The sequence below is a fragment of the Jaculus jaculus genome, chromosome 14, assembly GCF_020740685.1.
Source record: "Jaculus jaculus isolate mJacJac1 chromosome 14, mJacJac1.mat.Y.cur, whole genome shotgun sequence".
NCBI lineage: Eukaryota > Metazoa > Chordata > Mammalia > Rodentia > Dipodidae > Jaculus > Jaculus jaculus.
Genome location: NC_059115.1, coordinates 24,901,521 through 24,918,706, shown reverse-complemented (window position 1 = coordinate 24,918,706; position 17,186 = coordinate 24,901,521). Strand labels below are relative to the sequence as shown.

Genomic DNA, 17,186 nt, shown 5'->3' with positions numbered 1-17,186 from the left:
TTCTCTCAAATAAATAAATAAACATGAAAAATATTAAAATTAATAAATAATTTTTTTAAACTTTTTGGGGGGGGTTGAGGTAGGGTCTCACACTAGTCCAAGCTAACCTGGAATTCACTCTTTTGTCTCAGGGTGGCCTTGAACTTACAGCGATCCTCCTACCTCTGCCTCCCGAGTGCTGGGATTAAAGGTGTGTGCCACCACGCCTGGCTAAAATTTTTAAATGTATGTTTTGTGTTGGATAACACTGGGACATTACAAAATGAGTGTTACCAAACACAAAGTAAAAATAACAATATAGTCATATATAATATAATAGCACACTTCTAGTTCTGGGACCTCTGCGTGGCAGCAGAAACATTTAGAACCTGCCAGACCAATCAATCCAAAGTTGAAATTCCAGCAGTGTAGCAGTGTGTGATTGGTTTCATGTGTTTTTTCTGCGTATTTGAAACTTGTATTTACCTGATTTTCTGAACATAAAACTGAAATCTATATGGCACATATTAAAATGCAAAATATTTAATGTAGATTTCTCACAGTTCATAATTGTCTGCTCTTGGCCTTACTATTTTATATTCTTCCTGGGATTTTGATTTCTCACAAACCAAACACTTTTTATATTTCATTCATTAGTTTATTTGAGAGAGAGAGACAGAATGGGCACATTAGGGCCTATAGCCACTGCAAATGAGCTCCAGATGCATGTGCCACCTTGTACATCTGGATTATGTAGGTCCTGGGCAGTTGAATCTGGGTCTTTAGCTTCGCAGGCAAGCATCTTAACTGCTAAGCCATCTCTCCAGTCCTAAAACACATTATTTTAAAATTTATTTATTTACTTAAATTTATTAGAAAGCAGTAGAAACAAGATGGAGCAGCAAATGGTGAGGTCCGTATCTGTTTAACATCACCACAGTGCCACATGGTGACCACTCCATGTCCCTACTTTGTCTGAGCAGCTCTTCCTGGTTCATTTTATATAATGATTCATACAGTCCTATCTTGGGGATTTAAAATTCCATTTTTCTCATACAAATTGGAAAGCTACGGTAGGGTCAGTCTTTGTTTTAGTGGATTTCTGCCCCTGATTGAAATGGCTATTAGGAAGACCAATTTACATACTCTTTTGCAGGAACTGGTGAAACAAAAGGTGAAACGTCAGCTGACAAAGCAGCAAAAATCAACTGTCAGACGTCGATTGCAGAAAGGAGAAGCAAACATATTTACCAAACAACGGAGAGAAAACATGCAAAATATCAAATCAAGTTTGGAAGCAGCCAGCTTTTGGGGAGACTAACGTATTTCAAATCATGTATATTTCTACTGTATAGTTTGTAAGTTACCATAATTCTACTTTCAGCTTTTAATCTTTTTTGATCAAGGATAGCATGTAAATAGAGAAATAAAACAACTTTAATCTAGAAACTTGGCTTACGAATATGTATTTTCCAAAGAATAATTATCAGTAAATCTGCTAAGCAACCTATTTTTAAAGTACTATGGTAAAACTGCTAATATAACTTTTTCAAAATACTTTTAATGTTTTTTTGCATCATTTTAAAATGGTGTCGGGCTGGAGAGATGGTTGAGCAGGTAAGGCACTTCCATGTGAAGCCTAAGGATGCATGTTCAAATCTCCAGGTCCCATGTAGCCAGACATAAAAGTGATGGTGTGTAATGTCACACATGCATGCAGGGGGGTGCACATACCTGAGGTTCGTTCATAGCAGCTGAAGAAAGGCCCTGGCATGCCCATTTTCTCCCTCTCTCTCTCTCAAAAAAAGAAAAACAGCGTCACCATTTTTGTTTTGCTTTGATTCTTGGTCTCTCTGGAAGGGTAGATTAGTGGCTTCAGATCCCAGGCCTTTCACTGCACAGCAGAAACAACCTAAAGCAGTCATCATCGTCATCTCTGTCTGCTTCAGCCTGACCTTTCTGACTGTTACATTTGGAGTTGTAACCTCTTTGAACAGTTGCTTTGACATGAAACAGTACAAGAGAAGTCCTTAGAACCATGCCTGGCACCTAAGCCCTCAGTCAGATATAGCAATTAGAACAGCATTTATCACAGAAGTTCTGATGACAGTTAGTTGCTTTCTTTCTATTTGGCCAGTGAGAGAACTGACTACCGCCTCTGCTTTTAGTCAAGTAGGAATGATAAGCCAATACTGAATAATTAGTAGTTGAGCCTATCCCTGTGGTGCTGTTTGCATTGGCTATGCAGTCATGGAAACAAACTCAAGATAATCCTTCCAATTTAAAAAAAAAAAATTTACTTTTATTTGGAAGAAAGAGGCAAAGGGGGGAGAGAGAAAGAATAGGTGTGCCAGGGCATCCACCCACTTGAAACAAACTCCAGATGCATGCATGCCACATTGTGCATCTGGTTTACGTGGGTCCTGGGCAGTCAAACCTGGGTCCTTAGGCTTCCCAGTCCCTGATCACTAAGGCATCTCTCCAGCTCAATCCTTCCAAATTTCATAGACAATTTTTGCTCTTGTGGTTAGGGGGAGGGTTGAAATGTACTTTCTCATTTTCTTTTATGGGCAATAAAATACGAGCATGTCCTTACATCAATATTAGCAAGTAATTAGTAAGAAAAACTAAAACCATGGCCCTTCCTCAAGTATGTACAAGTTCCATTGTCCCTTAAGCATCTCTGAGCAGACCAGTAGAGGGAGTCCATATGCAATGCATAATGACCAGTAGATGGTAATGTCACCCCACAGTGATCAACAGGTTGTCTGTAAATTACTCTTATCAGGGATATTTATAAACTTGAAGGAATATAGTAGATGCTTTTCCACAGTAAAGACATCAAGTTCCCTTATGCCTTTGCAAAATTCTACTAGCTATTTTCATTATCTGTGAAGTTCACTTGAATATCTGGATATAAGAAAATGTCCATCGAAACTGGGCATGGTGTGGCACACCTTTAATCCCAGCACTGCCATAAGTGAAAACTTTAAAGGAAATGCTCATTGATGTTGATTGATATTAATGATGAACTACAATGACTTTTTATGAAAGTGTAAGAATGTCATGAAGGAATAGAATTGCATAATAATGAGCTCGAAAGTAAACCTAAATACAAGATCAAAACTAAGGCAATCAAACTCATAAAACAAAATGGTGTCCTGTCATGTCCCAGTGTTTTAGAATGTTAAGACACGCCAAATGAAACAAATGTACATATTCATTTCCAATCACACAGTCTTCTGTAATCATTATTATAGTTAACTCAGCAAACTACAGTGGGAATGAAAAGTTAATAACAAACGCATTGTAGCTAGTACAAAGCAAAGAAGTACAAAGTTGTCATCGTCTAATCTGCAACAGAAACTCAAACACTTGGAAGGCATTTGCTCTGTTTTCATAAATTAACACTTCTCAAGATAACTATGGCTATTTTTGTGGATACTGAATATGAACTACAATCAGTTTTATATAGTTTGAGAATATTGAAATAGCATTTACTAATACAGTAACACCTATCTCTAAAGTGAAACTAATTATACAATCTGAATGCAATAAATCAAAGATGTGTAACAAACGAGTGGACTTTCATTCAGAATGCTCCAGACTGTTAAGGCGCCTGAAAATAACAAATTTACATGACTTTTTTCAAACAGTACAGTTTCTTCAATCATTAAGTTATTCATCTTAGGAAATTATAACTGAAATGAATGGAATTTACCAACGAAGACATTGTGTTTAAACAGTTCAAGCGAAGGAAGTTCAAAGCCATCACACTCATCATACATTCTGTGAAAGAAACCCAACCAATTTTGATGCATGTTCTTCATTTTCATCAACACAAACTTCTAACAAAAGCGCTTGTTGATGTTGTTGCTTATTAAAGATGAACTGCAATCGGTTTTTAAAATGTATGGGAATATTGGGCTAGCATTTACTGACATAGTAACAACTAGGTCTAAAGTGAACCCAGTTATATGTTCTGTACGGGATAAATCAAAGCCATGTAACAGGTGAGTGGACTTTCAGGTCAAAGAACAACAAATTTATGTGATTTATTTCAAACAGTATAGTGTTCTGCTATCATTATGTTACCTAACAGCAAATTACAACCAGAAAGAATAGAAGTTACCAACAAAGACAACCTGTTGGGTAGTTCAAACCAATGAAGTTTTCACAGGTATTGAACAATCTGTGAAAGATGTTCAACCAATTCGTTGGCATTTGCTTCCTTTCTTTTACATGAGCTACAATCAAGAGTTACACAATAGCAACTAGCTTTAAAGTGAACCTAAGTATATGATCTGAAAGATACCTGAAATATAACATACAACAAATGAGTGTACTTTCGGGTCAGGTGCTCTAGACTGCTAGGATGCATCAAAACAAATGAAATTGTATTACTGATTTCAAACAATATAATGTTCTGCAGTTATTATGTTACTTCTCTTAGAAAATTACATCTGAAATCAAAAGAAGTTACCCACAAAGACATCACATTAAATGGTCAAAGCCAATGACTTTCAAAGCTATTACACTCATTGTACACTCTGTGAAAAACTCAAGTAATTCACATGCAATTTCTTCCCTGACATCAGTGAAAACTTCAAGAGGAATGTTCATTGATGTTGTGATGATGAACTATAATGACTTCATCAAAGTGTAAGAATGAACGAATAAATGCACAATGACTAGCTTGAAAGTAAACCTAAATACAAGAGTGAAAGTAAGGCAATCAAACTCAAAACAAAGCACTGTCGTTTCACATCCCAGTGTTTAGAAAGTTAGACACATGAAACGAAACAATATTAAATTTAAACTACAATCAATTATTTAAAAGTTTGATATCATAGCATTTACTAACAGTATCAACTAGCTCTAAAGTGAAGCTAGTTATATGATCTGATTGCGATAAGTCAAAGACATGTAACTGCAATGACTTTTTATCAAAGTTTAAGAATTTTGCAAAGGACTAGAATTGCACAATAACTAGCTCAAAAGTAAACCCTAATACAACATTGAAACTAAGACAATCAAACTCAGTAAACAAAACAGGTCGCAGTATCTTAGAATTTTACTACACACCAAATGAAACAAACATACATATTCATTTCCAATCAGTCTCCCGCAACCATTATTAGAGTTAACTCAGCATAATACGGGGGAATGAAAAGAAGTTAACAACAAACACATTGTGTTAGTCCAAAGCAAAGAAGTACAAAATTGTTACAGTCATTGTACAATCTGCAACAGAAAACTACTTGGAGGGCATTGCTTTGTTTTCATAAATGAACACTTATTAAGAAAACGATGCTGTTGTTGGATATTAAATAATGAACAATCAATTTTTTTAAGTTTGAGAATATTGGAATAGCATTTACTAACATAGTATCAACGAGCTCTAAAGTGAACCTGGTTATATGATCTGAATGCAATAAATCAAAGACACGTAACAAATGAGTGGGCTTTCATTTCAGAATGCTCCAGACTGTTAAGGCACCTGACAATAAACAAATTTACATTACTTTTTTCAAACAGTTTCTGCAATCATGTTACTCATCTTAGGAAAACAGAAATGAATGGAATTTACCAACGAAGACACTGCATTAAACAGTTCAAGCGAAGGAAGTTTAAAGCCATCACACTCATTGTACAATCTGCGAAAGAAACCCAACCAAATTCTACACATGTGCTTCATTTACATCAATGCAAACTTCTATCAAAAACGTTTGTTGATGTTGGTGGTTATTAAAGATGAGCTGCAATCGGCTTTTAAAATGCATGAGAATATTGGGATGGCATTTACTAGCACATAAACAACTAGCTCTAAAGTGAACCTAATGATGTGATTTGAATGAGAAAAATCAAAAACATGTAACAGATGAGTGGACTTACAGGTCAAAGACCAACAAACTGATGTGACTTATTTCAAACAATATAGTGTTTTGCTATCAATAGCTTAACATAAGACCTAATATAGCAAAATACAACCAGAAAGAAAAGAAGTTACCAACAAAGACAATGTGTTGGATAGTTCAAACCAATGAAGTTCTTACACACATCATACAATCAGCGAAAGATGCTCTACAAATGCATAGGCATTTGGTTCATTTCCTTAAATGAAAACTTCAAAAGAAAGGGTTTGCTGATGTTGTTTGATGTTATACATGAACTACAATCAGAGTTTTAAAAATTTGAGGGAATTGGATTAGAATTTGTTTACACAATAGCAACTAACTCTAAAGTGAACCTAACTATATGATCTGAAAGAGATACATGAAAGGCATATAACAAATGAGTGTACTTTTGTGTCGGAGTACTCTAGACTGCTAAGACGCATCAAATCAAATGAACTTGTATTACTGATTTCAAATATAGTGTTCTGCAATTATTATGTTACTTATCTTAGAAAATTACATGGAATGAAAAGAAGTTAGCAACAAATACATCGCAATAGATGGTCAAATCCAATGAAGTTCAAAGCTGTTACACTCATTGTACACGCTGTGAAAAAACTCAATTCACTGTAACTAGTGGCAGGTTCTCCGGAAGGTAGGGCTGTAGGAGAGCTGGTCCTGCCGGTCTCTCCTTGGGAGTGTTCCCGACCCAGACCCTGTCCTAGTCACTGGAGAGAAACATACTGAGTCAGGAGACTTGTCGAAGCAGGATCTCACTTTATTGTAACAGGCAGGTGTTTACATAGTGTTGAGAATGAGGGTGGGAATCTCAGGATGGGGTGAGGTGTAAGGGTCAATAGCATACTGTGACTTTTGAAATGATTGGTTCTAAGAGTGTGCCCGCACAGGATCTCTAACTTCCTATGTAGAAGTAGCAGGCCAGAGGCAATTTGGCGCCGTGCTGAGTCATAGCTGGCCAGAGGCAGGTCGCCAAACTAGCTAGGCTCAGGAAGTTCCACTAGCCCTCACGTCCAGGCCTCTCAAGGCCCAACAAACTAGCTTGAAAGTAAACCTAAATACAAGAGCGAAACTAAGGCAATCAAACTCATAAAACAAAGCAGTGTCCTTTTACGTCCCAGTATTTTAGAATGTTGAGACATGCCAAATGAAGCAAACATACATATTCATTTCCAATCACACAGTCTCCTGCAGTCATTATTAGAGTTAACTCAGCAAACTACAGTGGGAATGAAAAGAAGTTAACAACAAACACATTGTGTTAGCTAGTACGAAGTAAAGAAGTACAAAGTTGTAGTCATCGGACAATCTGCAACACAAATTCTACCACTTGGAAGGCATTCGCTTTGTTTTCATAAATGAACATTTCTCAAGAAAATGATGGCTGCTGTTGTTGGATACCAAATGTGAACTACAGTCTTTTTTTTTTTTTAATGTTTGAGAATATTGGAATAGCATTTACTAACAGAGTAACAACTAGCTCTAAAGTGAATCTAGTTATGTGACCTGAACGAGATAAATCAAAGACATGTAACAAATGAGTGGACTTTCATTTCAGACGGCTCTAGACTGTTCAGACACCTGAAAATAATCAAATTTATATGACTTTTTCCAAATGGTACAGTTTCTTGAAACATTTTGTTACTCATCTTAGGAAATTATAACCGAAATGAGTGGAATTTACCAAAAAGATACTGTGTTAAACAGTTTAAGTGAAGGAATTTCAAAGCCTTTACACTCATCATACAACCTGCCAAAGTAACCCAACCAATTTGTATGCATGTTCTTCATTTCCATCAATGAAAACTTCTAACGAAAGTGCTTGTTGATGTGGTTGGTTATTAAAGATGAACTACAATCAGTTTTTAAAATTTGTGAGAATTAGCCGGGCATGGTGGCGCACGCCTTTAATCCCAGCACTCGGGAGGCAGAGGTAGGAGGATCGCCATGAGTTTGAGGCCACCCTGAGACTACAGAGTTAATTCCAGGTCAGCCTGGACCAGAGTGAGACCCTACCTCACAATAAATTTCAAAGCTGTTACACTCATACTGCACTCTGCAAAAAAAAACTCAGTCATTTGATATGCAGTTTCTTCCCTGCCATAAGTGAAACCTAAAGGAAGCGCTCATTGTTGTTACTTGATATTAAAGATAAACTACAATGTTTTATCAAATCAAACTACAATGTTTTTTATCAAAGTGTAAGAATGTCGTGAAGGAATTTTATTGCACAATAACTCGCTCTACAAGATTGACACTAAGGTCATCTAACTCATAAAACAGTGTCCTCTCAGGTGACAGTGTTTGAGAATGTTAAGACACACCAAATGAAACAAACGTACATATTCCATTCCAATCACAGTTCCCTGCAATCATTATTATAGTTAACTCAGCCAACTTACAGTGGTGTTAGATAGTACAAACCAAAGAAATACAAAGTTGTTATAGTCATCATACAATCTGGGACAGAAACTCAACCACTTTGTAGGCATTTGGTTCATTTTCATAGATGAACACTTCTCAAGAAAAGTATTGCTGATCTTTTTAGATATTAATATGAACTACAATCAATTTTTTTAAAGTTTGAGGATATTGGAATATCATTTACTAACATAGTAACAACTCCCTTTATGGTCAACCTAGTTACATGATCTGAATGAGAGAAATCAAAGACATGTAACAAATGAGTGGACTTTCATTTCAGAGTGCTCCAGACTGTTAAGACACTTCACAATAACAAATTTACATGACTTTTTTCAGACAATATTCCTGCAATCATTATGTTACTCATCTTAGGAAATTAGCCAAAATTAATGGAATTTACCAATGAAGACATTGTGTTAAACAGTTCAAGTGAAGGAAGTTCAAAGCCATCACACTCACTGTACAATCTGCGAATGTAACCCATTAATTTGTACACGTGTTCTTCCTTTCCATCAATGCAAACTTCTAACGAAAGGGCTTGTTGATATTGTTGGTTATTAAAGATGAACTGCAATCAGTTTTTAAAATAATGAGAATATTGGGCTACCATTCACTGACACAGTAACAACTTGGTCTAAAGTGAACCTAGTTATATGATCTGAATGAGATAAATCAAAGACATGTAACAGATGAGTGCACTTTCAGGACAAATACCAGCAAACTTACATGACTTATTTCAAACTATATAGTGTTCTGCTATCATTATGTTACCTAACATAGCAAATTACAACCAGAAAGAAAAGAAGTTACCAACAAAGACAACATGTTGGATAGTTCAAACCAATAAAGTTCTTACCCGCATTGTACATCTGCGAAAGATGCTCAATTAATTCGTAGGCATTTGCTTCATTTACATAAATGAAAACTTCTAAAGAAAGGTTTCATGATGTTATACATGAACTACAATACAAGTTTTAAAAGGTTGACAATATTGGAATAGAATTTATTTACACAGTAACAGCTAGCTCTGATGTGAACCTAATTACGTGATCTGAAATAGATACATTAAATGCATATGACACATGAGTGTACTTTCCTGTCAGAGTGCTCCAGATTTTTCAGACACATCAAAACAAATGAACTTGTATTACTTATTAAAAACAATGTAGTATTCTGCAGTTATTAAGTTATGTATTTTAGAAAATTACAACAGGAATGAAAAGAAATTACCCACAAAGACATCATGTTGCATGGCACAAATTATTGAAGTTCATATTTGTTACATTGATCCTACAATCTACAAAAGAAACTCAATGTATTTGTACTTATTTGCTTACATGTTTGGTTCCTTTTTACCAAAATTTGAGAATAGTGGTATGGAAGTTAATTACACAATAAAAACTAGCTCTAAGGGAATCCCAAATATATGGTCACATTAGGGGATTCAAACTCATATAACAAAAGAGTCTCCTTTCATGGCACAGTGTTGTAGACTGTTAAGTCACATCAAATCAAACAAACTTATGTTACTTATTTCAAAAAAAACATAGTGTTTGGCTATCATTATGTTACTTAGCATATTACAAGCAAAATGAAAGGAAGTTACAAACGAAGACATGGCATTAGATAGTACAAACCAATGAAGTTCATAGCTGTTACACTCATCATACAGTCTGTGACAAAACTCAATTTAGGAGATTATAACCGAATGAATGGAATTTACCAATGAGGACTTTGTGTTAAACAGTACATGTGAATAAAGTACAAAGCCGTGACACTCATCATGCAATCTGTGAAAGAAACCTAACCAATTTGAACACATGTTCTTCATTTCCATAAATGCAAACTTCTAACGAAAAGGCTTGTTGATGTTTGATATTAAAGATGAACTGCAATCAGTTTTTTAAATGTATAAGAATATTGGGATAGCATTTACTAACACAGTAACATATGATCTGAACAAGATAAATCAAAGGCATGTAATAAATAAGTGTAATTTCTTGTCAGAGTGCTCTAGACTGTTAAGATGCCTCAAAGACCAACAAGCTTACATGACTTATTTCAAACAATAAGTGTTCTGCTATCATTATTTACCTAACATAGCAAATTACAACCAGAATGAAAAGAAGTTACCAACAAAGACAATGTGTTGGATAGTTCAAACCAATGAAGTGGTTACATTCATCATACTATCTGCGAAAGAAAGGCAACCATTTTGTAGGCATTTGCTTCATTTCCATAAAAGAAAACTTCTAAAGCAAAGGTTTGCTTATGTTGCTTGATGTTATACATGAGCTATAATCAAAGGCTCAAAAGTTTGAGAATATTGAAATGGAATTTATTTACACAATAAAAACTAGCTCTAAAGTGAACCTAGTTACATCATCTGAAAGGGATACATGAAAGGCATATAACAGGTGAGTGTACTTTTATGTCAGAGTGTTCTAGACTGCTAGGACACATCAAAACAAATTAACTTGTATTACTTATTTAAAACTATATAGTGTTCTGCAGATATTATGTTACTTGTCTTGGAAAAATACAACTGGAATAAAGAGAAGCTACCAACAAAGACATTGTGTTGCATAGCACAAACTATTGAAGTTCAAAGATGTTAAACTCATCCTATAATCTACAAAAGAAACTCAATGAATTCAGAGTCATTTGCTTTCGTATTTGGTTCCTGTCAATAAATGAAAACTTCTAACAAAAAGGCCTTTTGATGTTCTTTGATTTTAAAGATGAACTGCAAACATTTTTTACCAAAGTTTGAGAATACTAGTATGGAAGTTAATTACACAATAAATCCTAGCTCAAAAGGAATCCCAAATATATGATCAAACTAGGGAATTCAAAGTCATATTACAAACGAGTCTGCTTTCATGACACAGTGTTTTAGACTGTTAGGGTACATGTAGTCAAGCTTACGTTACTTATTTCAAACAATGCAGTGTTCTGACATCATTATGTTACTTAGCAGAGTACAAGTGAAATGAAATGAAGCTACAAAGACAATGTGTTAGTACAAATGAAGTTCAAAGCTGTTAAACTCATTGTACAATCTGCGAAAGGAACTCAACAAATTCATGTGCATTCCTTTGTTTCCATAAATGAAAACTTCCAGTGAAAAACGTGTTAGATAGTACAAACCAATGATGTTCAAAGTTGTTACATTCATCCTTCAATCTGCACAAGAAACTCAGCCAATTCATACACATTTCTTTGGTTTCCATAAATGAAAGCTTCTAATGAAAAGGCTTGTTGATGTTCTTTGATACTAAAGATGAACTGCAAACACTTTTTACCAAAGTCTGAGAATAGTGGAATTTGATTACACAATAACAACTAGCTCAAAAGTAAACCCAAATATATAATCAAACTAGGGAATTCAAAATCAAGCATCTCCTTTCATGACACAGTGTTGTAGACTGTTAAGTCACATCAAATCAAACAAACTTACATTATTTATTTCAAAACAATATAGTGCTCAGCTATCACTATGTTACTTAGTAAGTTGCAAGCAGAATGAGGAAAGGAAGTTAAAAATGAAGACATGGTGTTAGATAGTATAAACCAATGAAGTTATTATACTCATTGTACAGTCTGCAAAAAAAAAAAACTCAGTCAATTCATATACACTTTCTTCTCTGCCATAAGAAAAACTTCTATAGGAAAAGCTCATTGATGCTGTTTGATATTAAAGATGAACTACAATGACTTTTTATCAAAGTTTAAGAATATTGGGGTGGAATAACAACTAGCCCAAAAGTAAACCCAAATATATGATCAAAACTAAGGAAAGCAAACTCATATAACAAAACAGGGTCCTTTTAGGTCACAGTGTTTTAGAATGTTAAGACGCAACAAATGAAACAAACGTACATACTCATTTCAAGCCATATAGTCTTCTGCAATCATTTTAGTTAACTCAGCAAATTATAGCATGAATGAAAAGAAGTTATAAACAAAGACATTGTGTTAGATAGTACAAACCAGTGAGATTCAAAGTTGTTATAGTCATCGTACAATCTGCAACAGAAACTCAACCACTTCATAGGCATTTGTTTTTGTTTTCACAAATGAACCCTTCTCAAGAAAAGGATTGCTGATCTTGTTGGATATTAAATATGAACTACAATCAATTTTTTTAAAGTTTGAGGATATTGGAACAGCATTTACTAACACAGTAACAACTAGCTCTAAAGTGAACCTATTTATATGACTTGAACGAGATAAATCAAAGACATGTAACAAATGAGAGTACTTTCATGTCAGAGTGCTCTAGACGCCTCAAAATAAACAAACTTACCTGTTTTCAAACAATATAGTTTCTGCAATCATTATGTTACTCATCCTAGGAAATTATAACCAAAATGAAAGGAATTTACCAACGAAGACGCTGTATTAAACAGTATAAGTGAAGGAAGTTCCAAGCCATTCCACTCATCATACTATCTGCAAAAGAAACCCAACCAATTTGTACACATTTTCTTCATTTCCATAAATGCAAACTTCTAATTAAAAGGCTTATTGATGTTGTTTGGTATTAAAGATGAACTGCAATCAGTTTTTAAAGTATGAGAATATTGGGATAGCATTTGCTAACAAAGTAACAACTAGCTCTAATGTGAACCTAATTATATGATCTGAACGAGATAAATCAAAGACATGTAACAAATGAGTGTACTTTCTTGTCAGTGTTCTCTAGACTGTTAAGATGCCTCAAAACCAACAAACTTACATGACTTATTTCAAACATTATAGGGTTCTGCAAATTACAACCAGAATGAAAAGAAGTTACCAACGAAGGCATGGTGTTAGATAGTAAAAACCAATGAAGTTCAAAGTTGTTATACTCATCGTACAATCTGCAAAAGAACCTCCAGCAATTCACACACATTTGCTTTGTTTCCATAATCGAAAACTTCTAATGAAAAGGCTTGTTGATGTTGTTTTTATTAAAGATGAACTACAAATACTTTTTTTTTTTAATTTTATTTATTTATTTATTTGAGAGCGACAGACACAGAGAGAAAGACAGATAGATAGAGGGAGAGAGAGAGAATGGGCGCGTCAGGGCCTCCAGCCTCTGCAAACAAACTCCAGACGCGTGCGCCCCCTTGTGCATCTGGCTAACGTGGGACCTGGGGAACCGAGCCTCGAACCGGGGTCCTTAGGCTTCACAGGCAAGCGCTTAACCGCTAAGCCATCTCTCCAGCCCTACAAATACTTTTTAACAAGTAGATTCTGAGTATTGGGATAGAACATAATTACAAAATAACTACTATATCTAAAGTAAACCTAAATATATGATTGAAACAAGGGAATTAAAACACATATAACAAAAGAGTGTCCTTTCATGTCAGAGTGTTTTAGAATGTTGAGACACATCAAATCAAATAAACTTACATCACTTATTACAATGTTTTGTTCTATAGTCAGTATGTTACTTATCTTAGCATATTACAACAGTAATGAAAAGAAGTTGCCAACGAGAACATGGTGTTAGATAGTAGAAACCAATGAAGTTCAAAGATGTTACACTCATAGTACCATCTGAGAAAGAATCAACCAATTCATACACATTTGCTCCATTTCCATGAATTAAAATTCTAAAGGAAATGTTTGCTGATGTTGTTTGATATTAAAGATGAACTATAGTCATTTTTTAAAAGTTTGACAATATTGGAATGGAATTTATTTACACAATAACAACTAACTCTAAGATGAATTTAATGATATGATCAGAACTAGATAAATCAAACTCATATATAAAATTAATTATGGCAGTGTTCTTGACTGTTAAGATGACTCAAAAGAAAGAAACTTACATCCCTTATTTCAAACAATGTAGTGTTTCACACTCATTATGATACTTAGCAAATTACAACAACCAAAATGAAAAGAAGTTACCAATGAAGACATGGTGTTAAAGGGTGCAGAACTTGTTTTGCAGAAGTTCAAAGTTTTTACACTCATTGTACAATCTGTGAAAAAATCTCAACCAATATGCAGGCATTTGCTTCATTTCCATAAATGAAAATATCTAAATAAAAAGGTTTGCTGGTGTTGTTTGATATTAAAGATCAACTACAATCAATTGTTAAAAACTTTGACAATATTGGAATAGAATTTATTTACACAATAACAACTAGCTCTAAAGTGAACCTAATTATACTATATGGGCAGATAAATCACACTCATATAACAAATGAGGGTACTTTCATGTCAGAGTGCTCTACCATTAAGACAAATCAAAACAAACGTACTTCTAATACTTATTTCAAACATTATAGTGTTCTGAAATCATTATGTTACTTAATAGAGCAAATTATAACTGGAATGAAAAGAAGTTACCAATGAAGACATCTTGTTAGATAGTACAAACCCATGAAGTTCAAAGCTGTTATACTCATCATACAATCTGTGAAAGAAACTCAATCAAGCATTTGCTTCCTTTTCATAAATGAAAACTTCTAATGAAAAGGCTGGTTGTTGTTCTTTGATATTACCAATGAACTAAAATCATTTTTATCAAAGTTTGAGTATACTGGTATGGAATTTAATTACACAATAAAGAGTAGCTCAAAAGTAAACCCAAGGGCTGGAGAGATGGCTTAGCGGTTAAGCGCTCGCCTGTGAAGCCTAAGGACCCCGGTTCGAGGCTCGGTTCCCCAGATCCCACGTTAGCCAGATGCACAAGGGGGCGCACGCATCTGGAGTTCGTTTACAGAGGCTGGAAGCCCTGGCGCGCCCATTCTCTCTCTCTCCCTCTATCTGTCTTTCTCTCTGTCTCTGTCGCTCTCAAGTAAATAAATAAAATATTTTTTAAAAAAAAAAAAAAGTAAACCCAAATATATGATCAAACTAGGGAATTCAAACTCATATAACAAAAGAGAGTCTTCTCATGACAGAGTGTTGTATACTGTTAAGAAGATCAAATCAAGCAAACCAATGAAGTTCAAAGTTGTTACCCGATTGTACAATCTGTGAAAGAAACTCACCCAATGAGTATGTATTTCCTTCATTTCCACAAATTAAGATTTCTAAAGCAAAGGTTTGCTGAGAAGTATTGTTTGATATTAAAGATGAACTGCAATCATTTTTTTAAAGTTTCAGAATATTAGAATAGAATAAAGTGAACCTAATTATATGATCAGAACTAGATAAATCAAATTCATATAACACATGAGTATACTTTCATGTCAGAGTGTTCTAGACTGTTAAGACAACTCAAAACAAACAAATTTACAGTACTTATTTCTTTCTAAGTATGTTGTTCTACAATCATTATATTACTAATCTTAGCAAATTACAACTGGAATGAAATGAAGTTACAAAAGAAGACCTCATGTTAGATAGTATAAACCAATGAAGTTCAAAGTTGTTATACTCATTGAACAATCTGTGAATGAAACTCAACCAATTTGTATGCATTTGCTTCATTCCCATAAAGGAAACTTCTAACATAAAGGCTTGTTGATGTTTTTTTGGCATTAAAGGTGAACTACAATCACTTTTTATCAATGGTTGTGAATATCAGGATGGAATTTAATTACAATAAAACAGGTAGTTCTATAGTAAACCCAATTATAAGATTGAAACTAGGGCTGGAGAGATGGCTTAGCGGTTAAGCGCTTGCCTGTGAAGCCTAAGGACCCCGGTTCGAGGCTCGGTTCCCCAGGTCCCACGTTAGCCAGATGCACAAGGGGGCGCACGCGTCTGGAGTTTGTTTGCAGAGGCTGGAAGCCCTGGCGCGCCCATTCTCTCTCTCTCCCTCTATCTGTCTTTCTCTCTGTGTCTGTCACTCTCTAATAAATAAATAAATAAATAAAAATTTAAAAAAAAAGATTGAAACTAAGGAATTCAAACATATATAACAAGAGTGTCCTTTCATGTTTTAGAATCTTTCATATTTCATGTTTTAGAATGTTAATATGCATCAAATCAAACAAACCTACATTACTTTTTTTTAAACAATAAAGTGTTCTGCAGTAATTATGTTACTTAACTTACAAAACTGCAACCAGAATGAAAAGAAATTACCAATTAAGTTCAAAGTTGTTAAACTCATGGTACAATCTGTGAAAAAAACAGTCAATTTGCACACATTTGCTTTGTTTCCATAAAAAGATTTCTAAAGAAAAGGTTTGCCAATGTTGTTTGATATTAAAGATGAACTACAATCAGCTTTTAAAAGTTTGAGAATATTGGGATGGAATTTAATTACACAATAACAACTAGTTCTAAAGTGAACCCAATTGTATGATCTGAATGAGATAAATCAAACTCATATAACATATAAACTCACAAATTTCATGTCAGAGCACTCTAGGCTGTTAAGAAGCCTCATAACAAAATTACATTACTTATTTTAAACAATATGGTGTTCTGCAGTCGTTATGTTTCTTAACTTAGCAAATTACAACCAGGTTGAAAAGAAATTACCAACAAAGACATCATGTTGGATAGTACAGACCAATGAAATACAAAGTTGTTGCACTCATCATGAAATCTGAGAAAGAAACTCAACCAATTTGTACACATTTGCTTTGTTTCCATAAATGAAGACTTCTAAAGAAAAGGTTTGCTGATGTTGTTTGGTATTAAAGATGAACTACAATCAGTTTTTTAAAAGTTTGAGAATAGCCAGGTGTGGTGGCACACGCCTTTAATCCCAGCACTCGGAAGGCATAGGTAGATGGATCACCAAGATTTCGAGGCTACCCTGAGACTACATAGTGAATTCCAGGTCAACCTGGGCTAGAGTGAGACCCTACTTTGAAAGAAAAAAAGTTTGAAAATATTGGAATGGAAATTAGTTATACAATAACAACTTGCTCTAAAGTGAACCTAATTATATGATCT

General features: G+C 34.5%; 1 protein-coding gene and 1 pseudogene across 1 annotated transcript in view; both read left to right on the top strand.

Moving 5' to 3' along the window:
- Riok2 (RIO kinase 2) overlaps positions 1-1,428 on the top strand; it is a 28,315-nt gene extending 26,887 nt beyond the window's left edge. Inside the window, exon 10 of the mRNA XM_004669823.2 lies at positions 1,136-1,428. Within this exon, the coding sequence (XP_004669880.2) occupies positions 1,136-1,300 (165 nt within the window). The 3' untranslated portion in view covers positions 1,301-1,428. The remainder of the gene's footprint in view (positions 1-1,135) is intronic.
- Positions 1,429-4,495: 3,067 nt separating this feature from the next.
- LOC101596966 overlaps positions 4,496-17,186 on the top strand; it is a 51,184-nt pseudogene continuing 38,493 nt past the window's right edge.